General features: G+C 43.0%; 1 protein-coding gene across 3 annotated transcripts in view; it reads left to right on the top strand.

The window, feature by feature from the left end:
* Positions 1-25299, top strand: part of LOC124064908 (nuclear factor of activated T-cells, cytoplasmic 1-like) — a 56108-nt gene that overhangs the window by 18984 nt on the left and 11825 nt on the right. For all 3 annotated transcript variants that reach the window (XM_046399769.1, XM_046399768.1, XM_046399770.1), the window contains 4 exons: positions 921-1061; positions 9661-9716; positions 11667-11799; positions 18188-18829. In XM_046399769.1, coding sequence (XP_046255725.1) covers positions 921-1061; positions 9661-9716; positions 11667-11799; positions 18188-18829 — 972 coding nt within the window. The remainder of the gene's footprint in view (positions 1-920; positions 1062-9660; positions 9717-11666; positions 11800-18187; positions 18830-25299) is intronic.

Genomic DNA, 25299 nt, shown 5'->3' with positions numbered 1-25299 from the left:
TCAGGTCTCCAGTGAAGCAAAAGGTGGCATCTATTGTTGTAATCCAATAAACTGAGCTACTATTTTACTACCCGATGGAGCAAATTCAATGCCTTTGCTCCCAATAAGCTTTATATGATCAAAGCAATTTGCCAAGGCAATAGATGCATTGTACATGATGCCAGACACATGTGTTATCTATCTCAATTTCCATTTTATGACTGAACGCACAAGTTATTGTGCTAAGACTAGCCCATTAGCACAGGTTCCACAAAGGTCATTTGCCAGCCTCAGTTTTGGCATGGTTGAGTGAGCACATTGAAAGAAACCTCTGTTTCATTGTTATTCATTTGTGTATATAGGTGTGATGTTATTTGCACCCAAGGAAGGCAATTAAAGTTAGATGGGGAGACAGAGCTGGCGTTGCAGTTTATAGTGGATGCTAATCCGAGTTGGTTCATCATTACAAAAAAAGGTTTATTAAGTGTTTTTTTGAGCAGTTTTGTTTGCAATTATCTGTTATCCCGTTGCATAACTTCAGAATAAGATCTAAGATATGCGATAATATATGTGTCCCTATCTGTAAATCTGGTCACTCCCAGAGGCTAAAGGTGACTAGCTAGAGCATTTATAGAAAGCAAGGACAGGTGGTTGGCTGTAAGGTGCTTAACGGAAAATAATGAGTAAGGATCTGACCGTGAAAATATTGTTTTCAGTTTCAGTTCAGTTTTCCGCCTTTTTTAATGTCATTTAAAGAGCAGCTGTTGGCTGAAAACCTCTTAGCTAGGGATCATGAAATCATCATAATAAAGTTGATAAGCCTGTTCCCCTAACCAAAAACTGCTGTTTTATTGGCTGTATGATGGACTTGTGCTTCTTGGTGTGGATGGAGATCAGGCTGCATTGAAATGTGTGTGTGTGTGTGTGTTACCCTCCAACAGCCCAACGCTCAGCTCAGGAGCTTCCCTTGGTGGAGAAGCAGAGTATGGATAGTTATCCTGCCACCGGAGGCAAAATGATGCTCCTGAGTGGCCTCAACTTCCTCCCTGACTCCAAGGTGGTGTTTGTGGAGAAGGCACAAGGTAAGCTTTCGTCACCAGACCATGTTTACTGCCTCTCATTTTTCCTTCTTAATATCTCTTTCAAATGTCTCTCTAACTCTCTGCCTCCATCACTTTTCCGCAGTCTCTCCTCCCGTCAAAATAGAGCAGGCCTTGCCAGAGAGCCACATGTGGTGTGCATTAGGCCACTATATTTTTAACCAAAGCGTATTTACATTTGTTGAAGTTTCCATTGCCTGTTCACTGGTGCTCGCCACAAGTTAAGGAATGAATCACAACCAGGGCATGTGCAACGTCTCTTTCTCTCACTTTACTTCTCTCCCTCACTGTATCTCCCTCCGTGACTCCCCTGCTTTTGACATTTAACCCTCTTGCGCACTTTCACTACCGTAGCTCCCTCCCCCCATTTTAGCGAATGCTCACCCCAGCTGCGCGTCACAGAGTCATGGTTAAGAGGCTATTCCCTTTTTTTTTGGGTGCAGATTTTGCAGCCATATGTTTCCTCAGTGTGTGGGAGGGAGCAATGGTAAAAACATCACTGATCAAGTTTGCAAGTGAATGGTCATTTCCTTGATTGCACCCAATAAATCAAAGCAAAGGTCAAGCACAGTGATACCTCTGAAGTCTGATGAAACACAATGTTGCTGCTAATGATGATGATGAGCAACAAGAAAGGAAGGATGAGGGAGGCAGAAAAGAATCTGTTAGCTCTGATAGTATCCATGAACTGATTAGTCATAAATTCATAGTACTGGTGACAGTATAGAAAACTCTAAATGCAAAAAAACAAAAACACATTCACATCATCTAAAACTTTTCCCCTTCCTAGACCAAGGTCTCCATCAGGGTAGTGACCAAAATATACAGCTAATAGCAGGAGTTAATCTTCTTTGCATGTATTAATGAATGAATGAATAAATTACATTTTTATGACTGTATTGTGCATACAATATGTCCAACTCACATGGGCTTCCAAGATTCAAATTTAAGATCCACACTGCTACGTACAAATTTTCAAAAGTCTTAAAATAAGTAAAATCCCACTCTAAAAGCTGTCACGATCAGATCTTAAGACATTTGTTGTGTACAACAAAAGTCACTAATAATTAATGAGAGCAAATACTTAAAACAGTCCATCATCTCCAAAGTCAGCAATATTAAATAACTATCTCAATATTTGATCACTTGCAAATATCGGTGCTGTGCCAGACCAAACTGATACTCATCACTAAAACATTTTTGTATTTACAGTACCAAAGAAGCTGAGATCTGCTTTCTGCTTTTCCCAAATCACATTTCAGTTGTTTACTTGCCAGCTATGCTTGATTGCACCAACAGCTGCCTGTGGACCACCAGGTGATTCAGGTGGAAAAGCAACACTTAGAAAAGAAAACAGTTAGTAAACTGCTGAAAGTTCATTACTGCTTCATCAAATCTTGAGTCTCAACATTGGGAGGGAAAAGACAACAGCTTCAATGATCTCACTGATTTATAAAAATATTCTTGAAGATTACTTAAAGAAAAGGAAAACAACCTAAAAAAAGATAAGATAAAAGCTAATATCTTACTGTTATCCACATTAACATCCTACTTACCTCACCCCTTAGGGTTAAGGGTAAAGCAGAGATGGGGTGAGAGGATGTGGGTAACTTGGTAATATCGGGTCTCCCTCCTCCTGGCTTTACTTAGTCATGGAGGGGGAACCCCAGGAGGGGATAGCCCATAGATATACACCTTCACCTCTCCACCCCTTTGCTATTTGAGACTTATGACCCCTTCTAAGTTCCCTTTTATCAACCGCTCTCCCCCTTCCTCCCTGTCTACCCTAGATTCTCCGTTTCCTCCATTTCTCTCTTTTCACTCCCTCATTCTCTATTCTTTTTACCTCTATCCTCGATACCCGTTAAAGACATTAGTTGGTATGAGGCTCTGCGCTAGCGGGATCCCCACACTCGTGCCTGCCATCGACATTGCAGTGGTTTGTTTTCCGTCTCTGTGGTGTCGAGAAGAAGAGAAGGAAATCGAAAGAGAGGTTGTCTGTCTACTACTTAGTCTGCTTTTATGTAAACTTTAATGACCCACCACTTCCAGGGTCTCCTAAGTCAAAAAGCCCATTACAGAAAAACCTACATAGTCTACACACAGAAACACACACATCACTCACTAATGGCAACTATCTATGAGCAAGTTGAGTGTGGAAAACTACTTATGTTCCAAATACACTGCAAAATATTGTCTCTTGGCATTTTTATCAGGGAATCCTGCTGTTTCATGAAGGTTCTCAGACTTAAAATTTCTCTGATTGTTGATTTAGAAGAACCAAACTGGGATGAGGGGGAAAAAAGAAACCAATAAAATTATAATTATATTACAGATTTATTCTATAACTTAGGTTTTATTTTCCTCTGGAAAAGTTCATGACTAAATGCACCCATGAAATACAGAGCGTTGCACCGCAATAATTACTACTCACAGACATGTGCTTACACACACAGTGGGACACACACGCCTATGTACAGCCATGCTCTTTGTACAGCACAACACCAATCACTGCTTTTGCCACAGTGGTGACAGCCATTACTATTGCTGCCATCAAAGGTCAGGGCGGCTGCTCACTTTCCAAAATTGACTCCAATAAACACCTTCCAGAAAATTCCACAAATCCTTGGGAGCAGCAGATTTTTGAGTGTCCCAATCAAACTTGTGTGAATAATTATATACAGTTAAAATCATCCAAGTTGAGTCAGCGAGAGATCACACACAGCACAAAAGCCCATTAGCACAAATGAGATGGTCATAAATCATAAATACAAGTATTTATTTTAACTGTTTCCATTTGCTTTTGCACACTGAAGGATGTAGCTGCTTTTAGCATAAACACACCCAGATGCCTGTTTTGGAATTGTCTGCAGATTACAATTCATTACTGAACTCGTAAATAATGGATGACATCAACATTAGAAAGATTGTCCCATTAACAGTTTCTGGTTAAATGATGAGAACAGAGACACCTAAAACGACTAGTCCCTGGCAAATCATTGACACTGTTGCTCCATGTTACCACTTTAGTCTGCACTTTTTCTGACCAGGGGTAACTGGCATAATCTAAAAAGAAAGAGAAAATGAGAAAATGATTACTAAATTCAATAAATGTCAAGCTAGTTTAATAAGACATTCATGGAAAAAGCCACCAGGAATGAATTCAGAAATACATATATTTTTTTTTAGTTAAAAATAAATGAATCAGAAGACACATAATAAACCTGAAGTTATGAACTTACCATTAAATCTGAGTTCAATTTAAAGTTGAATTTTTAACTTTTTATATCAGCATACAATGGGAAACAGCACTGTGTGCTGAAAGACATTTGCAGCAGTCTGTCTTTCGCTGTTGCTGTAATCTTCCTTTCCTTCTCTCTGTTGCTTTGATTATCTGTCTGTCCCCTCTGAGATGTCCTCAGTATCAAATGAGCTGAGCTCATGGCTGTTGCCACTGTGGGGGACCTTAATACGCCTTGAAAATAATTACTTCTACTTTTCAAAAGCCACATCCATCCCCACTGCTCCATTTTGTCACCCACAGGATAAGTGATGCAAACTCTGTGCATCCACTGCATATGTGAGTGTGTGTTTGTTGTTGGTGTGTGTGTGTGTGTGTGTGTGTGTGCGCGCACGTGTGCGTGCACTACTGCTGGTAGCCTGCGGGCCTGTTTGCACTGTTCAGCAGGAAGTATTTTCAGTGAGCCATCCGCAAGGGATTCCCTGTAGAGGGGTGAAACGGAAAAGACGAGACCCTCAGAGGGAAGGTAAAGAGAAGAGGAAGAGGGGATGGAGAAAAAGACAGGACTTCCTTCGAAATCCTGATTGTGACCTTGTGTGCTAAGACACTGGAGCAGAGAAGTGATGGTGTCTCCTGTTTAGCTGATGAATGCCAAGTATAGGATCTACTTCTATGTGACAAAAAGGCATTTGAATTTGTGTGTCTTTTAGAAATAGAGTTTATTTATTCCTTCTATGGATGAATAAATTCAGCTGTCTGTTTTTTAAGTTCACATAGCAGGGAGAGTAAATTAATTAGATTGTAGCTGGATAAGGCCTCAAGTTTTCTTTCTCACCCAATGTAAACATTATTATTAGCACAGTTATTTTTGTTGACATGTATTTTTAGTAGGCCATATCTGGGTGCTTTTTGTTTGTTTGTTTTTTTCCTGCAGTGAGAAGTTGAACCCCTCAGTTTGCCACACTGTGAGCATTGATGAAACTTTCCATTTTTTTTTGCATTGTTGCGCTTTGTTCCGTTTCACTGTTATTTTGTTATGTGTATGTGTCGAGGTTGTGTCAGTTTTTCGGTTTGCCCAAACCGCTCTTTTGGCACTAGAGTAGGAAGACATACCTGGCGCACCTATTGCAGTGTGTGTTCTGGCTTGCCCTGCTTTCCATGGATGGAATGAGTGCTAGAGGCAGGGAAAATAGAGATAGACAGACAGACAAACACAGAGAGAGAGACAGAGAGAGAGAGAGAGCTGGGGAAAGCCTACACTCTGACTCAGAGGGGAGGTAAGGGAATTCCCTGGTGAGCTGGATAGTTTTTACATCTGGTTGGATTGGAGCGTTGCCTGGAGCTCTGCAGCACCACGAATCCTGGGTTGCAGCTTCTCCACCTCTGCTTCAGGCTGGTTGAACTCACAGCCATGACTAAGATAATTCTGAGCTACAATACAATCTGTAACATTAGGACTGCATGGCCCACAACAGTACCCCTATGTTGTTACTCTTGTCATGTGGAAACTCCTCAGCAACAGGCTGAAATATTTGGGTTCTCATGCTTTCATAATTCAAGGAACATAGGCCTTACAGACTGTGATCTGAGTTCATTCAAAGACTGTTTATACTTGGTTGAACACTTCTACCTTGGGCAAGTCTAAACACCAGACAAATCGGTCGATGTATTGTACTTCTAGCATTATGTCTAGACTGTCCTTCGTCTTTAGGCTAAGATAACCTGCATAATGCTGGCTCATACTTTTGGCCTTTGGCAGTCTAAGGTCAACCTCCACCCCTGCTTCAAACCAGAGAAGTATGAGTTAGAATATCCTGTCTAATTAGGATAGTATGCTGCACCAAAATCAATGATTATATATAATAATATTTGTAGGTTTAAGAGAAGCCCTCAGACACAGTTGTAGGGACTTATTCTCCTATGCTCCTTTGCCATGCCCCATAAAGTGAAATATGCATTAACATCTGCATGTTTTAGATTGTGCATATGGCAAATTAAAGGTAGAACAGGTGAATCTGGGTGAAAGTTAAACACATAGGATCCAGTTTTACGATGGAGCTTATATTAAATAAAACTAAAAGCTTGCCTCTCACCCTCAAAGCCTCAGGCATATATTGAAGATTCATCATCAACAGGCCAGTGCACCACTTTTGGAATAATAGTTTTGGGCAAGCCTATTCATCAAAACAGTGGAGAGAACCTGCACAAATACCAAAACAGCACCTACGTATATACAGTATACACTCCTCTTCTGTGACCCTCCTTAGGCTCTGATGTACTGTGCAACACGCCATGGAGAGCAACCAGCTTGATATTAATTAAAAAATCTGAGTGATCTTCCTGTCATCCCTCTCAGTTAGATTATTTTTACTCATATACTCAATGCAACATAGCTGAATGCTTGATAAAAGAATAAAATCTGACTCCTCTGGCTGCAGTTCTCCTCAGCCTGCACCCACAGGTCAAGTCAGCTCACGCTTTCCCTGTTATACACCAAGAATAACCCACTTCCTGACTATAAAACCATCACAAATCTACTGTCAGGTCATAATTTATACAGAAGCCTCTCGGTCTGAAGCAGACCCCACCTTTCTTCAATTTCACTAGTCCTCAGATTGGCAGAGGTCAGGTGCTTCAGAGAGGAAAGCAGCTGTACCTCTGCGATCAGTCACTGGGGAACCCCTTTGGCCTTTTGGCTTTGCTCCTCATTGGACAACAAGGTAATTGGTGTGAAAATGTGTGTAAAATTACTGAGCAATTTCAGTCCAGGTAGCAGCAGCTGAGGGGTACTAAAATGGAAAATAAATTTGTATGTAAACAGGAAGGACAGAAAAATACTCTGGAAAAGAGACATAGCTGCAGAGTACGTCTGGGTTGTTTCACAAGGCAACCTCCGCAATTAGGCATGTGAATCATATTTTCCATTCTCAAAAATACTTAAGTCAACTCTGTTTGGTCAGTGGAAGTTGTTGTGCTGTATACCACGCTATTTTGAAGGAAAACTCATGTCTGGAAAGCCAAAACCTTCAAGGTTATTGTGAGGACAAAGATATCATCACTCACCTATCTGTGACTATATATAAAAAAGTTAGTAGTCTAATTGGGATGTGCTTGATTAAAACCAAAGATTATTATTTGCTTGAAAATATAATCGGTATCTGCAGTGGTTGTTTGCCTTTGGATGATCACCAGATAGATTTCCTACCAAGTAAAGGACATAGTCCCTGTATGTTTATCATTAATCAAACTGCAGTCAGTGAAAATATGACAAATGAAAGGATTTGTTTTTGTGAGATTTACTATAACAGCAACACTGTTGCTGTGTTGTTATCTTCATGTTAAGTGTTGTCAAGAATTGAAGAGATGACTCCAAGGAGCCTCGCCCTATGTGGTCTAATTGCCTGATGAATGAGCATGTTGTCCTGGCTGTCTGTGTTGGTGTTGGTCTTTGTACATCACATTTGTACAAGTGAGTCATGTAGAGCAGCAGACAGGCGGTTGGTTTACCTTTGAGCAGATGCCTAAGAATATCTTTGCTTTCTTATTTGTCTGCGACCATTCATTTCTCTTTTTAAATGTGACTGGATTATACCAAGACTTCTGCAGGCACAGCTCCTATACCACCTATTGTCTCGTGCTTCCCCCACTTATCATTCAAGTTGAAGGCCAGAACAAAGGTAGAGGATACTGTGGCTGCATGTGTGCATGTGTCTGCATCGGTCTGTGTGTGTGCATTACGCGTGGGTGGAATCTGCGTGAAGGAGGAGGTGTTGTCGGGAACAGAAGCATTTTGCAGATGTTGCAGGGAAGAAGGAGTGAATGGAAAGTTCTGTGGTTATCAGTCGTACAGCGCTCTGACTCGCAAAGGTATACTGTGTGTGGCCCTATCCCAATTCAGTCTCACTTTTAGATTTGTTAAGTCTGAAGTAATAATTAAATAGTTTGGGCAGTACAAAGTGATTGACAGGTATAAAAAGTGAAAGAAAAGATCAAGAGGGAGGTAGAGAGAGAAAAAGAAGAAAAACTTGTTTACTAGTAGAGGTTGGGGTTGACGTCGTAGTCTAAGGTTTCCCTCTTGGAGTGTCTCCCAGAGCGAAGGCGGGTGAGATTCCCTCTTGGTTCCCCTAGACGTAACATGAGGAACGCTCATCTCTGTTTGTCTCTGTCTCTCTCCCTTTCTCTGACCTTCTCCCTGTCTGTGCTCACACTAATTGCCCTTCCATACTCATAGCCACTTCACAGCATTACATGCCCCGTTCTTTTAAGCATTGCTATCCACATGCACAGTGTCATTGCAGTGGCCCATGGCAGTCCACATCATCTCCATTACAACAAGGCACATTTCTCCATATGCAACTCTTATTTCCCCCAGTTCACATAGAAAACCCTTATCTGATCTGTTCACCGTCTGTTTTTCTCTTTGCCTCAATTTTAATATGGCCATTTTGGAAAGAGATATCTACTGATGTTCACTCTCTGAATAATAAAACTGACCACCTGCCCCCACTACCACAGCTCACCAATAATAAGCCAACCGTGACCAGGTTCCTTTATTCTTTCACTCACTGCATGATTTAAAAAACATAATCCTTTGAAAAAAGAAAACACAGTTTTACATCTTCCAGAGCTGCTAGACTTCTGCTATCAGTTATTTGGAAACTCAGTCTGATTATCTTATCTGATGGTTTCCTGTCCCAGAGGCAAAGCACAGCATTTCAGCAGCAACTGTACTGGTATCCACAAAGGCCCAGCTGCTGACTACCCCTGCTAACATACAGTAGCAGTGCCACAGTGCCCATGCTTTTGCCTCACATAGTGTGCCACTGATACAAAGCCTGTTTTGTGTCACTTCTATTTCTGACAGCTCTAATGAGTCATCGGCTCCAAAAAAAAAAGAAAAAGAAATGGCACTGTGGTCAGTGCTGATTGCCCTAGCAGAGCCCAGAGCATCTGTTCACTAAGGTGTGGCATGAAATCACAACAAAAACCTTAAGAATGTGAGCTGAACTTCTGCAGGCTCTCAGCAGCTGCACTACAGGCCTTTTATTGCATGGCAGCAAGAGAAACCTCCTTACCACAACAAAATGGAGATGAGAAGAAAGAGAGAACAGAGAGAGAACAAATAAAAGCAGAGTGGTGTTTCAGAAAAAAGTTGAAAAAAAAATAACTAGTGAAGCGCAAACGTAAGACTCATAAATTCTTAACTTCATGATCATTTCTAATTTTAATCTTTATTTATATCTACTTAAAATGTTATAAAATAATGAACAATCCTCTCCAAACCAAAAATAACTTCAGTTCATAATGCGCTTGTTAAACATTTTATTCTTTTGTCTATAGATGGGCATCATGTGTGGGAGACGGAGGCCAAAGTTGACAAGAACTCTGTCAAATCTGTAAGTACCCCTTGCGGACATGACTCACTGAAAATGCTCCTGCTGTCTTCAGTCCCCCCCTTCCCTTGACACTTTCTCCTTTCGTCTCTGTCTCCTCCTCATCTGTCCCTTGTAATGATGTAATCTTTGCTGAGGCATTGCGACTTGCAGCATAGACAGTGATGATTAGCCCATGCAATCCTGAATGGAATTTTCACAAAATCTCTGTACCCTAGCGGAGTAAACAGGGACCGTCATATTGTTTTTGCATCTCGAAAACACACACACATATTACAAAATGTCAGTACAAAAATACACACACACATACACAGCACAGAGAGACTTTCAGTTCACTGCAAACTAATGCGGCGTGGTGAATTGGACAACACCTCATCTGTGCCGGGATCAAGCAGTGGAGGGTGGATTACAGCCCTGCTTTTCACAGTAGCAGTGAAAGAGCGGTAATGAAAAAATAAACAAGCGCAATCATTTTACTCACGCTCAGTTTCACATTCAGATTGTATTAATATAAAACAGAGTGAAAAGAAATTGTGAAGAAAGGCAATCAAGCAAGAGCTGTTCTTCTTGCTGCAAAAAAGCTAGTTGTGTTCTGAAGTTAATTAAAATTTCCCTGCGGTTCGTTGTATCCGCTTTTAGTGTGAGGAGTCAAGCACAGGAGCTCCGAAAACCTGTTTGCTTGTGCATGATGACAGTATGTTTTCGATTGCTGATGCCTTTCATCAGCGGCATCTCATTCACCCCCCACTTCCCCCGTTTCTGTGTAAACTAACCAAGGCAATTTACACACAGGGTCTGAAATAAACCATTTAAATGGTGCAACTTGAGGTTGTTTTTGTCCTTGTTATTGCTGTTATTTCACTCAGGTAAATGACTTAGTTGCATCAGTGGGGTAAATATGGACTCTGAAGTCTAATTGGCCTGTAGGGTTGGCTGATGTGCTATAGCTGGAGTCCCAGATGCTGGAAAATTAGCGGGCGTGCGAGGCTCGGCCGGGGGTGGCGGTGTGGGGAGATGAGGTCGATGAAAGACAAATACAGCAGTGTGTTTACTTGTAGATCCAGCAAACAAGTAGGGAAAGACAGAAAGAGAGCACTGGCCCCCTTCTTATGTCAGTTGCCTCCAGACTACCTTAAATTGCTCCAGCCTGCCTGACTGTGTTTTTATTGCCATGCGGAGAGTGCTAACTTTCATTAGTTAGGACGGAGAGGGAAAGCCATGTGCACACACACACACTTTACACACTCAATCAACCACCTGCAGTTTTTCTTTGTCGTCATCTGGAGGACAGACCGGGCTGAGCACACAGACCCCTCACCTCCAACCCCTCACCCCACAGCTCCCTCCATCCACAGTGATGACCAACAAAAACCTGCTTCCTGTCAAAGTTTCACAGTCTGGCCCGTTTTGGCCCCTGCGAGAGTGACAGCCATCCCAGGAATTAGGCATAAACACTCAGACAAATTCTCTCCATGTTCCCCTGTCAGAAAGACAGCAGTTGAAAGTTCACATCCGTCCAGACTTGCCAAGGTCTGTCGTGGGGGGAGGGGGGTAGGCAAGTCTCTCCACAGGGAAGCATGGCTGTGTAAACAAATAAGCCGGGTATCTCTCTCCTCTCGTGCTGTACGGGGACAAAGCTAAAGCCTGGGGGTTTTCCTCAAAGACAAACATGAACCTGGACCAACCTCATGGGCTCTACTGCTGGGTCCACACAGTCCAGACCAGCTAATTTAAACCAATTTCTGTCCGAGCCTCTTGGAAACAGTAACTTAAATGCAGGCCAGCTGCAAAATAAACATAGCTGTTGACAATATGCTGCAGGAAGTCATACTACACACTTACACATATTTGCAGAGTGACATGAAATCAGATGACAGTTAAAGTACTGTTATTTTTGATGGTATCAACAGCTGTCTTATGAGGGAATATCTTACTGTCTTATTTATATTGTAGAGTACTCTTGTTGTGGAGATCCCGCCCTACAGGAACCAGAGGATATCCAGCCCGGTTCACGTTAACTTCTACGTCTGCAACGGCAAGAGGAAGAGGAGCCAGTACCAGCGTTTCACCTACCTGCCTCCTAATGGTAATTATCAAATATTTCCCAGCTTATAATTGCCAGTGACATTGAAAGACATGAATGCTTTGCACAAGCTGTGGACTCTTGACCTCAATCTGCTGCAGTTTACTGCAGCCGTCAACAAGCCAAATTGCTAGTGTTTTGTCGATGTTTTTGTGCCTGGCACCACTTGGCCACAGCTTGTGAAAGAGCACAAGATGTGAGGGGTGTGTTTATTCAGTAGTGAGACTGCGTTCCCCAGCGATGAGGTGTACCTGCTGAGTGACAGAGCCTTCGAGCATTGTTGAAGTAGAGAAGTCAATCCCCCTGGCGACCTGACTTTCACTCCCCGCATCACACAATGCCTTCCTGATTCATCAACACACCTATGAGCTCACAAATACACAGCCATGCACACACACACACACATGCATGCATGCATCTTCCTGGCAGTGCTTGCCGTGTCGTTCATGTAGCAACCTGAAAATGCAGGTAACATGTGTGCCTGGCCCTCAGTGTTTATAGATGACTCTCATGTTGGAATTTGAAGAATGTATTGCTGAGAGATTAGAGAAGAGTTCAGCCTCAAAATTACAATGTGAGCTGTTGACTGTTCACATTGAGCACAGGTGGAATATCAGCTTTGTATCACTTTCAGCCATCTGGCTAGAATACTGTTATTTTATCTTTGTGTATCCAGGGAAAGTTGACTGAGTATATTTAATTTTCTTTCAACAAAACAGTGCTTCCCATTTATAGTGCTGAAGTCTGTTTGCTGTTGAGCAGTTTTACTAAAACAGGTCGGAGTCACTTAACAACTTCTCTGGCGCCTGAACAATAGTTGCTGAAGGTTTGTGATGTGATGATTCCGCAGCTTTCCCCCACACATTGTCCCAGCTAGTTTAGGGATTCCAATCAGAAACTCTCAATTTACAAGACCCACCTCGCTCTCGTGATACCCAGTGAAATCTATTAGATCAAAACACTGGTATCTTGTTTTCATTGATCACAGTCTAATGGGTCTGATGCTGCTGGGAGAACATGCTGTGTTTATCAGATGTGACATTTAGATTATCAGCAGATGTATTTATGGCCACAGAAGGTAAGTGATTGGGATTTTGGATGAGGCTCTGAGAGAACGCAGAGCAGGACCCTATTTGGAGATAGCTGATTATATGATTGTGCATTATGGGTAAGTAGACCAGTGTGCGTCCGACAGACCATTTATAGCATATCCATTTCGTATATTGTACTTCATCAAAGAAAGAGACAGAAAGAGATGTAGAGACTTCTCAGCCTCCACTATGCATCTCTAAGTCATTTCCCTAAGCATAAACACAGCTCTAATTAAAAGATGACTTCTTGTGTTCTCTCTTTCACTGCCAAGTAAACCACAAGTACAGTGTGGACCACACAAGCAGGGCCAATGTCTTCTCAAAGGAGCGTAATTAACACACAAGCTTAACAGTCAAAGAGATCATGAATCACAAGCTATTGAGTTCTATTTTGAGATTTAAGACACTTTTGATGACACTCATTAAAACAGACAACACAGCATATTCCCAAAAACAAATAATCAGTCTCTAAATCAAAAAAGTAATCCACAGTACACGAAGTGCAATATTACAGCTGTAGTGGATAACAGCTGTCAACAAACTGCTGAATATGAAAACCCTCTGGGCCAATAGAATCACAAGAAGAGCTGCAACTTGCCATACCATTCATATGTTCATACATTGTCAGTGTGATTTGAAAGCTGTTTTAAAGTCAGTTTAAGTGCTGCAGCTGTATTTAAAAATGTACACAAGCATTGAAATATACTAGCAGAAATGTAAGTTTTTGATTTCTAATTCACGATGCTACTGGCATAGTGACTAATTGCTGTTCAGTGAGTGTAAATAATTCGTAATGAATACAGTATAAAGGTTATAATCAGTGTAAACAGGCGCTCAGTGATGACTGTAAAGCATTCGTGGTTTCAATTCAGCAACAAAGAATGAGGAAATCCTAGTGAAGCTGTTTGCTTTTGAGGGTTTCACTGTGTGTGTCAACACCGAGAGAAACAACTAGCACTGTGGCCAGGTAGTCGGGGTGGGCTGGGGAGGAGGACACCCACACACACACACAGTTGTCAACACTTTTTTGCTTGCTTGTATGAAAAGGCTCTTCCGGCCTGCTGTCCCACTTCAAGCACAGTTGTGGTCACTGACGTTGTTTAGAGAGAACATTTCTTTCACACTCTGGTGTCTGCTCATCTATAAAAAGGCAGACCCAACCCTGAAAATAGCCTGACTTGTTTGAAACAGCGGAAGGATGAAGCAAACACTCTGGGACACAGATGCTAGTGAAAACCACCTTTATTTTCCATTCAGGTCATGTGACCATCTTGTTATTCTTTGACGCTGATGCAAATATTGTTGGCTCTTGAGCACTGATGCCTGCATTTGAAGAACTGAACAGATCAGGAGAGAAGAAGTTTCACTCTGCTGCCTACTCCACTCAGCTCAAATCAGACATATAATTTTAATAGAGAACGTATTGTTTCAGATATGTCAACAGATTGTTATCTCCTCTCAACCTCATCCTGCATCAAATGAGAGATTATATCAGAGGCAGTCTGTACAGTCATAGCTGCTCTCACTCTTACTAGCTGACAGATGAAGATAAGCCTTAGTGATATGAGTAGAGGGGTGCTGTAGGCCTGTTGAAACACTGCCATAATAATACATTGTGAATGTTGAAAACAGGATTTGAGCCATTCAGAAACATCCCCTCCAAAATTTGCCATTTGCAATTTAGGCTATGTCAGAGAGCCCATAGTCCCATAGTCTTTAGTGCACAAAAGAAATGGACCATTAGCTTTCAACAAACAGAAAGGATAATTTTAAAGAACATATTAAATACATTAAAGGTACATAACAGTTCAGCCAGTCGTGTAAATTTTTTGCTGGTCAGAAACGTTCAGTATGAGGTAAAGCTGCCTTGAGCCCTTGGATCAAGATGACATTTGATTTTGAGATGTACCATCAGCAGCATCTGTGGTTTACTTGTCAAGCCTAAGTGCTTTTCTGCAATGTTGAGATGTACATACAGTACAGATGTCCTTGTCTGGCTCCCGGAATGAGCCTCGCTTTTTCCAAGCTCCCCTCCAGTCGTTCTTGCGTGAGTGGGGACGTGACGTGTTGCTCTTCAAATCAGAAACAGTTTTCACCAACCACATTAAACAACAAACGCCAAAAAAGTGCTGGCAATGGCCAAAGCTGGAGCAAAGAACTTCTCGGAACCCCTTTATTTTTACAGGCCGTTTGGAGATTCCTCTGTAATATCAAGTTCTATTCTTAACGCAAACGGGTGCCGACTCCCCCCGCTGCACTGGTTTGTGGTTGGACTTGGAGAGGGGAAAGTCAGAAACACGTTGTGTGACACATAAAGGAAAAGCTGATGAACTACACATTGTTCTTTTTTTTTGGTAAATATTTGCACAGTCATGTTTTTCCAAAAATTGGACAAAGACTGGACTGTTTCTGTCAGCTTTGGGCTTTGTCAGATTCACTGACAGTACACTAAGGCCCTGGGTGACCAGATTGCCTACACAGTGGGACATGGTGCACCAGGTACATTTGAGTTAATGAACTACCACCTGCTCCATGTTAAATGCCACTGCAGATTCATGCAGTTAGAACAAGATGAGTTCAGCATTTCTGTAAGAGCAGTAGCCCTGACTTTTCGCAGTGGCATAATAATGTCATATCCCAGCCAGCAAATATTGGAAATAAGAACGAAAACCTTCCGTAGTCCAAATCCCCCCTTGCTTAATTACTACAAGTAGAGAAGGTCAACCACAGAGGATAATTTGCAATTCTTCACAAACCCTGTTTGTTTGCGTTCCCTAATTAAATGCACTGATACAGGTACAGAAAACATCTATGTCAAAACCCCCATTCACTTCAGAGGAAACGAGTGCTCAATAAAATACCCAGATCAAGCCTGATCAGTTTAATACGAGCAGACAGCGGGGGAGACTGCCAGAGATGGAGAGAAAACCATGTGCAGAACATCAACTGTCTGTGGGCCGTAACCCACAGGTTGGGAGGAAATAAAAGCCAGCTGAAGCTGGGACTCGTCTGGTGAATCTGTTTTCTCAGCTCACATACAAAGAAGTGGAAAGGAGACACAAAGATGGATCAAGCTGGAGGGAGACCTAAAGAGGAGGGAAAAGCTCGGAAAAAAAGTTGAAACATTAAAGAAAGGCAATTAGTCCAACGTGATTTGATTTCCTATTTTGCCAGTCATGCTCATAGTCAGAAGACATACAGGAAAATAACACTGACAAGTTACCTCACTGGGTATCAAAGCCTGGAGCATCCTCTTTCAAACATTCACCTGTCTTTTCCAACTGGATTACAAAGTGTGACTGTGAAGGACAACAGTATCCCATCCCTTCTGAGCTACTGCTGATTCACCCTGTGTCCCTAAATGAAACTCTCATGTTAAATCTTGTGACTTCTTACATTAGATTTATTGAATCTTAAGAAAGGCATCCATATGAAGCCACAATCACAAACAACAGACAATTTACCTCTTTCCTTTCTCTGGTTTTCTGTGATGTAAATCATCAGGAGTGCACGATGTATGCACAACTCATTTCCTTTGGAATATTTTAAGTAGAACCTCAAAACCATGACAGAATATCTCCTTTTTTATGTTGTCACTCGTATATCTGCTTCAAGAAAATTTTACATACGCATAAAATATATGTTTTCAGGATCCAACAGGTTTGAAGATAATTTAATATGACAAATTTAATAAAGCAAAAGTTCAAATTGTGTTTTAATTCGCACACAACAAGGCAGTTTGTGAACTGAGACTAAAATGATCAAATCTGGTTATGACATTTTGAAAACTCTGACATCACACTCTTGGCTCCATGACACTTTGCCATCCATTCCAACTAGAGAGTAGGCATCGAAGAGAAAGATAAGCACCGAGGGAAGTGACTGTGGATGTAGTGTGAACCATGTGACTCGCCTGTTACTCCCCAGGCTGTGGATCAGAGGCCCATGCATCATGGGACTCGCCTTACGATGCTCCCCCAGACACCAGGCCTGGTCCCTGGGCTCTGAAAGCAGACAGGGCTGACGTAAATGTGCTCCCTGCTCTGCGTTATCACTGCATCGCAGCTCAGCACCCCAGAGGCCGCAGGCGGGATTAATGTCTTTTCAAATCCAACAAAAATAATAACACATTGATAAACAGCCTGTTATTCGTATGACCCACGATTTCTTCATATATTACATTTGCACCCTCTGCTTTTACTGTGTCTCAAAGGTTCTATTGTGTACAAATGCAAACTCTTATCCATATTGACATGTGTTCGCCTTTGAGTAAATGTCACTTGGATCAAGTGGAGCCAAAAACTCTTAATGGTTGGCATCAAACACTCACCACACCCATTAACACGTTTTAACAATGTGTAGAAATAGAAACAGTGTGTCCATTGTGACTCAGAAGCCTTTGCTATGCATCTGGGTATCTTAACACTGCCCTATTAGTTTTGTGCTGGCAAAGTCTGAGCATATAATAGGCCAGCAATGGACTTTTTAAATGTGGATCCATCTCTCAACATAGGCCATACAGTTGTGTTGTGAAAAATTCAATGAAGTGAAAGTTGTTTTCACTAACTACACTTTACAGTGAACGGCAAGCATGTGATACCTGTCAGTTTGAACTAATCAGGAAACCGTGCAGACAGTCTGCACTGGATTAGAGATTAGAAGAGAGGAGGCAGGATGATCAAGTGGGGTCACTGCACTCTCTTGCATTAGCTGAGGCCTGAAGCTCCTGAAACCACAAGCACAGCTCTACAGCCTCTTAAGGAGCTCAGGCGGCCTAATCAAAATCAAATCATCGCTTTTTTTCCACTCTCTCCCTCTATCTTTTGGTCCTGAGAGAAACAATTACTGCTACAGCGTAGAGGAAGCCGAGGGGTCCCGGGCTCCTTGAGCAGCAGCAACAGCAGAAGCCCAGTGCTTTAAAGTAGTCTTTTATTGGATATCAGAGCTGGACGAGAGTCCAAAGAAAATAGGTCTTATTCATGATTAGAGCCAGCTGTGGCTTTCCACACTGATGACTCATCCATTTTTCTTTCCCCCCTATTCTTTTGCTTTTTTTCATGGTGTGGTAAAGAGGGGTGGTGGTTGGGAGGCAGAAGGGTTTCTCTGTTCGAGAACTCAGCCAAGTTGACACCAAGCCCATATCCACTGGTGGTTGTTTGTTTGGATTATGGAGGGTATCGTGGCCACAGTTGTGCCTGCTCACTGCTTTTCTCAGTCTCACTCGTGCACTCATTGCGCCACGTGGATTCCCTGCACGTTTTGTAATATCTCCACCTTTCTTTCTACTTTTTTTTCCCCAGTGCCGATAATAAAGACAGAACCCAGTGATGACTATGATTCTCTGGGGACTGCAAGGCTGCCCATGCATCCAAAGCCCTATTACAACCAGCCCAGGCTGACTCCTATCATGCCTGTAGCTGATCCTGATGCCTGCCTGGTTGGTAGCTACCCTCCCTGCCCACCTCGCCATGCTGCCATGCCATCAACATCCCCCAACTCCAGCCCAACCCTGCATGACCTGTCCCCTGTGGCATACAGCAAGTGCCTCCCCAACAGCCCCAGCCATGCAGCACCACAAGGCTCCATGGTGCCCCACATCCAGGACACCGCTGGCTGCCCCAGCCTTGCCCACCCAGCATCGCCAGACCACAGCTCTTCCCTGGGGATGCTCCATTCCCAGGGTAGCCCCAACCACCTCAACAGCCCGGGGCCTCATGGTTACCACCCTATCTATGCCAACAGCAGTCCCTCATCCTCCCCGGTATCCCACCCTTCTACTCCCGGTGGGACTGCGGAGAGCCCGTTGGTTCAGGCCTACAGCCCCACTGCACAGGCAGCAGTCAGTTCACCCAGCCTGTTACCTGAGGATGCCAGCCCCCCTTCGATGGCTATCACTGTCAAACAGGAGCCCCAGGAACTGGACCAGATGTACCTAGATGATGGTGAGTTATAATAAACAAGGCGTGCATACGCTGTCTGCAAGTTTCCATTTGATAATCATTCGAATAACGAGAGGCATTTTGTTTTCCGAGATGAAAGCTTCTTTTTATGAGCTCTCTGTCCATGCCAAAAAAGGCTTCTTATGTAGCTCATTACATTTATTTAACACCTTTTGCTTATCTGCAAGCCCTCACACATAACCGCACCCTGCCGCACCTCTCAGTATTTCCTGATGAAATTGTGGCAGCAGGTTTACATCAGATTTGTTTAATTTTAGACCGTGCAGATTTATTTGCTTTAGGTGTAACGTGCCATCCGGCTTACGTTGTCCATGCGGCTGCTTTACTTTAAAACAGTAAATTACCTTGATGGGATTTTGAAACAATCTGTCAAAACATCAGAGCACCAAGGTCAGCTGGGGTGCAGCAGAACAAAAACAGCGGCACACGCGGAGCGAACCAAACTGTTGACACAACGACTAATGAAGGAAGCAAAACAATGGGTAGGGGTTTCCTGAACCCCCCCCTCCCCCATCTCTTTGGGAGGGATGCTGGGAGGCTGGTGGCAAGGCTTTGTTTTCCCGTCTTTTCCCCATGGAGTCAACACCATGCGGCTGTCGTCATCAGGGAGGCTGTGGGGTCACTCGTCTCCCCCTGGCAATAAAACCAGTCACACCCAAGGGACCATATGGTCAAGTTTATTGCCTCCTGTGTCCATCCCACATTCTCTCTGTCAGGTCACCAACCTGTTATCTGTGTTAGCAGAAGCTGCACTTGTTATTATATATATTCTTAGAACACACCAATGGCATTGCGCCAGTTTGAAATGTTAAAATCCTCCTGCATCCTAATGGAGGTGGGGGGTAGACAAGTCCACACTGAACTCAGGAATATCACCTTTCCTGTGCACCTTTTGTTCAGTAAACTGAGGTAGCGTCTGTGTGTGTGTGTGTGTGTGTGTCTGTGCGCACACTTCACTCAGCAGCTCTGGGAGTAGAGGGGTGATAGGCATGAGGGGACCAGGGGAGTTTTGCTGTGGAACTGTAATTGAGTTGAAACACAGTTGTCAGCATATCTGTCGGTCCTGATGAGTCCCATTAGTCTTCAACCTCATAAACAGACAATACAGAGACATGGGGGATGTCTGTCTGTTACCAGCTTTATTAACTGATTTTCAACTTTTTCATTGCTTTTTTTTTTTCTTTTCTCTGAGTAATGCCAGGTGCTCATTTGAAATACTTTTTTTCCCCTCTCCCTTTATGGCAGGCAGAGGATTTCATTTCAGCAGTAACTGAATCAAGTGAAACTGTAGCTTTATTTTGCATTTTGTAATAAGGGGTCCTGTTCCACCAACAATATGCAGTACACCAAATGTACATAGTAGTGCTAAGGTGAAATCATTTAACCTTGTTTCCTTTTCCCACTACTCCATCCACTGTCACTTTAGCAGCCCCAATAATTCTCAAACGCAGTGGCCAAATGTATTCAGCCAGTGATTACAGGTGCATTAGGGACACACAGGAATGCGTATTGATTGACCAAGGACAGTGAGGCAGCCCCTTGAAAAAACCTCAGTGTGCTGCCCTTTTGCATCACCTCACGTCTGTCGAAGTGTCTGTGGTGAGCTCCCGGAGTCCTTGTAAGTGTGTGGTGGTAACAGCATACTCCAAAGGCATCTACTGCTCCCAGCCCCGGCCCTATCCCAGACCCCTCAAATGAACCCTAAGCAGAAATAAATAAGATCGGAAGGCATCTTGCAGGGCGTCCTGCTCCCCCGTCTGCACACATTACCTCCGTATGTTAGCGAGCTGAGCCATTAGAGAGGGAAGACAAGCGGATGACCTCACCACAGCAGCAGTGATTTAACGCCAGCCATGTAGAGTAGCGTTCCTCCCCTGCAATTGGGGGCTGGTGATTTGGAGTCTGCGGGAGCACACTTGATCTTCCCCAAGAGTGGAGTGCCTCCCACGCTCAAATGCTGAGGCCTCCGGCTCTCATCAGCCAGCGGAAATGTGTCTCTCCGGCCAGGCCCAGATTTTACGCAGCCCTTGAGAAATCACTCAACTTATCAACGGTGAGCTACTGTACCGCAAGGAGCTTGGTTAGTATTGAGGGAGTCTGAGATGTAAACCCCCCTGACTGCCATATAGGGTCTCCATTGTAATCTGCTAAACTCTTCCCTCTGCTGTGATAGAAGCTTGCTAACTACAGTGCAAGACACGAGGCAGTGATTCTGGTGAGGTTTTAATGGAAAGGATCCAGTTGGCAGACAGATCTACTTTGAAGCAGTCATTTTCAATCAGTGGCATATCGGTTCTCACCTGTTTCAGTCTGACATCTCTGGCATACGGATGCAGATCAGCGTGCTTTAGAGAACCGAAACAAAGAGGAGGATGAAACACCCAATGCTGCTGGACAACTCTGACTTGTTGCATTTTTGGCTCACTGTCATAAACAACACATGGTGGGACTCACATAAAACCGAAGTTTTCAGACATTTTGTACTTACTCACAACCCTCTATCTTTACTTTACAAGGCAAATGACTGTGAGAAAAACGCTAGTCAAATGACATCACTGTGTTTAACAATAGAACAGATGAAAAACACTGTCCGCAGCATTTACGGTAGCGTTGTTAGCCCTGATACTAATTTGGCCAAAAAAAGAGATGCTAAAATGACGGCATGCTTTGTCACACGTCTGAAGGCACAGTGCTGGTGATATCATACCCCCTCTTGTCTCAAACAACCACTTACACGCATGTCCATCTACATACACACACTTTTCATTTTGGATTTGGCTTTCTTTTTAAATATAGGAAAATGTAACTCACATGACTTATTGCAAACCCCTCACTTTGACCCCCTCTTCTGGTGTTTTTATGTGTTTTGCTGTGGATGTGTGTGTGTGTGTGTAAAGAGCAGAAGTAGCATGCTGGCCCTCAGTACGTGTTTGTTCCTGTGAGGCTGCTGCCGTGTGTCCTCTCTCATTAGCTGCTGCTGTGATGGGTGATATCATGAAATTCAGCACACAGCAAAGGAACTAGGGCTAATCAGGGGGCCAGATTTCTACCAGCTGCCTCTCTGGGAAACAGAGGGCCCTTATTCCCCAAAATAAGAAAAACACAGAGTGCAATGCAGCCACTGCCGATTTCTGACATTTGACATATGTGCTCTGATTGCCTCAAGTTGCAGGGTAGCTTTCCTTGTGATTGTTTCCTCCTCAATTCAAAGTTTGTGCATTTGAAACTACCAAGCTTGTTTTCTCTCAGACTGAAAACAGAATTGTTGTCAGTCCTCCTTTCCTCCTTCCCTCCCTCCGGCAACAAAAAAGGCATTCTAACCTTCCTGAGGATCTCCGTACACCACTGATGCTTCTGAAGGCAACTCAAGGCTTTCCTCATGGAAACTTTAACACATCCTGGCAAGCTGCCCAGACCCCAGGACTCCGCAAAACCCCTAATGATGATTGAGAGCGCGTCCGCACCACGCTGAAAACATGCTGAGTCGCTAACATTGGAGTGTGCCGCAAGGCTGGCCCTGGGATTGGAGGGGAGCTAAAGAGAGAGAGAGAGAGGATTTTTGGGGGGTGTTCATTAAAGAGGAGGTTGAAGTGTCTAATGGGACTCACTAAAGCCAGAGCCGCTCCTGTATGTTTAGACAGTATGCATTTGTGTGTGTGTGTATTTTAGTTGGTGGAGTCAGCGAGATGTGGAAGCACTGTTAGAGCCAGACACGGCTGCTGCCTTCACAACACTCCACCTCTGACCCTGCGGCCTTTTGGGAGCAGGTCAAGCTCCAGCTAATAGTGCACAAAAAGAGGGGCTGTCTGCCTGGAACACAGTCTCCTTCTAGACATAGTGATATTGACGGGTGCAAGATGAAGGGTGATGGCTTTTTTATTATTTATGACTGCAAAGAGGATGCAGAGTTTTTTTTTTTTTTTCTTTTCGCTGTTATGCATTCTCATGTTGGGAATCCTGTTTTCCTGTCAGTTTTTTGACATGTTGGGGTATAACTGATAGTTTGGGCGTGTTGGAGAAGTTTTATGGACATAGAGAAAGTAGGAAAATAATTCTAATAATTAATGGCCTTCTAGAGACACTTTCCTCCTAAGCTGTGCTTCAGTTTTTGGATGAGCAATGAATTTGATGTACTTGTGGTGGAGATTGGGTACCATATTAATTGATCAATTAGCTTATAAAATTTTACTTAAAGACACAAACTTATTACTTGATCTTACAAACTTCTTAATCAGTCATTTCACAATGGAAAATAGGAACATAGCCTAAATTTGTGGTGAAAAAACAAAATAAACAATCAGTCTTCTTAAAAACAACATTAGTTTGCAATATAAAGTGTAGGAAGTTACGCTATAAGTACAGCACAGGGAATACCATGACATCTTCAGAACATAAGGGTAATAGGCCTACCTTTACCGATGAGTGGAGGTCCTCTGGATTACCTATGCAACCTCTGTTTCCCCTTACATCTTTTTCATCTCTGTCCCATTGGCTCAACATAAGAAGCTTTAGATTTGGTGGTGACCATGTTTTTTTCTTTTCGACACATATTGTGAAACCCACTCATTTTTAGATGTTGTTGTCCAAGGTTGCTTGCAGTTCAGCAAATAATTGGCTCTAAGTGCTTACATATGACAGTGGCAACGGGGTCATAGGATTAGCGCTTTGATTTTGAGCTCTTTGTAAAACCATTGGGAATATTATTAGTTTTGATAAGTGCCGCAAGATGAATCTGTAAGAATTCAATCCATTCATTACTGCAGCGTGCTGGCTTTTATGCGTGTGTGTGCGAGCCAGAGGATCTGGTCTGGTTTCAGTCGCTCCGTCATAATATCCACAGTCACTAAGAAAGAATGTGTCTGCTGAAAAACTGCAGCTAAATTATCTAAACAAATTGGGTTTCTTTTGTGTCTGGGATCTGATACATGAGCACATTTAGATTTTCAATGGGTTTAGTGTTTATTTTGCCCATATGTCACAAATGTGTGCTGCTAATTTGCTCCTGTAAAGATTTGTGCCTTATTTTCTTCCATTATTTATGTGCATGGAGCTGAATTACCTGGCAATAACCTGGCAATAACATGGCCTTCTTAAGGTAAAAATACAAGTTTGAGCGTATTCACTAAAGCTATATTCCTTCAGTTCATCATACGTCATGCATTTCTTATAGTTTCTCCTGACACAGCCGTTTAGAGGCTCGGTTTATGTGGCGCACATTCTGAGGTTTAGGAAACACTCGTTGAAAAGCCACCGAGCCACACGGATCACAGCGGGTCAGGACTCAGACAGGGCCTGTGGTTTGGCTGGGATCATCCTGTGTACATCTGTGATCATGGAGCTACCACCTCACGCCAGACAGTCTCATTACTGAATCATAATAAGACAAATGTCAGTGTGGTTGACTGCTCTGACAGGATGATCGGAGAGAGTCACTTTCCCCCAAAAGGCTGCAAAGTTGTTATCTGTGCCTCAGTGAAGGCTATGTTTAAGTAAAGCACCCTCAACTGCTTATTTTAAGGCTTATTTGTCTAAATTTAAAGGTGAATTTCCACTGTTTTATGCATCAGGTGTTCAAAAGGCAAGAGGAATGTTGGTTTGTTTGTGATTGAAAGAACAGTCTGTAATCCCCCCAAACATCACTGCATTTGTCGTAAAACACTGTTCCTCTGTGGAGACAACTGATATTGAGGCAAGCGACCCAAACACTGCACAGTCACAGAAACCATAAATTTGCCATGAATCATGGATATTTCCTGCTGGCATTAACAATATGAACACATGCAGAACTCATACAATCCAGGCACATAATAAACACCAAACAAGCACCACTGATTTGCAGAAAGCCACTTTTTTTTTAGCCACCTTTTACTGGAAGGTCAGCGGTCAGTATCCGATTCTGGACTACATCCTTGGAGCTTGTAGAGTTTCTTGCTCAAGGACACATAAGCAGTCACAGACAGTTGAATGTGATTCAAAGATGAAATTCTGCAGTTGAACAGAATATCCTTATTTGCAGAAAACTTGCCCCTAGCAGTTTCAGTGTTTTTGGTTGGTATTTAGGGGATGTAAATACCTGCGGCATCAGTAAACAGGAGCAGGTCTCCATCCCAGACCACTTAATAACAGCTCCCCATCTGAAATTTGTTAGCTCAGTGAAATAGTATCCTGTAGCGACGGATGTCAACAGAGAAGTCTGATCCAGCCGGGTGGGATGGGGAAAGCCGTTGGGTTTTGCAACTCTTGGCAGAGTTTGTCGTCTCCTCCATGTGCAGATACCTCAGAAAGAAGAGGGTGGGAGAGATGGACAGAAAGAGAGAACTACACTGAGAGGAGCAGGCGCTGATATAAACTTTGAAAGACTGAGAGTCCTAGTGGAACCTGCCACAAGACCATAAACCAAATGCACATGTCCCCTGTCTTAGTGTGACAGGCAGATTAATGTAAAATGCAAC

The sequence above is a fragment of the Scatophagus argus genome, chromosome 9 (genome assembly GCF_020382885.2).
Source record: "Scatophagus argus isolate fScaArg1 chromosome 9, fScaArg1.pri, whole genome shotgun sequence".
NCBI classification, from domain to species: domain Eukaryota; kingdom Metazoa; phylum Chordata; class Actinopteri; family Scatophagidae; genus Scatophagus; species Scatophagus argus.
The sequence above is the reverse complement of the archived record's forward strand: the minus strand, read 5'-3'. Positions and strand labels throughout refer to the sequence as shown.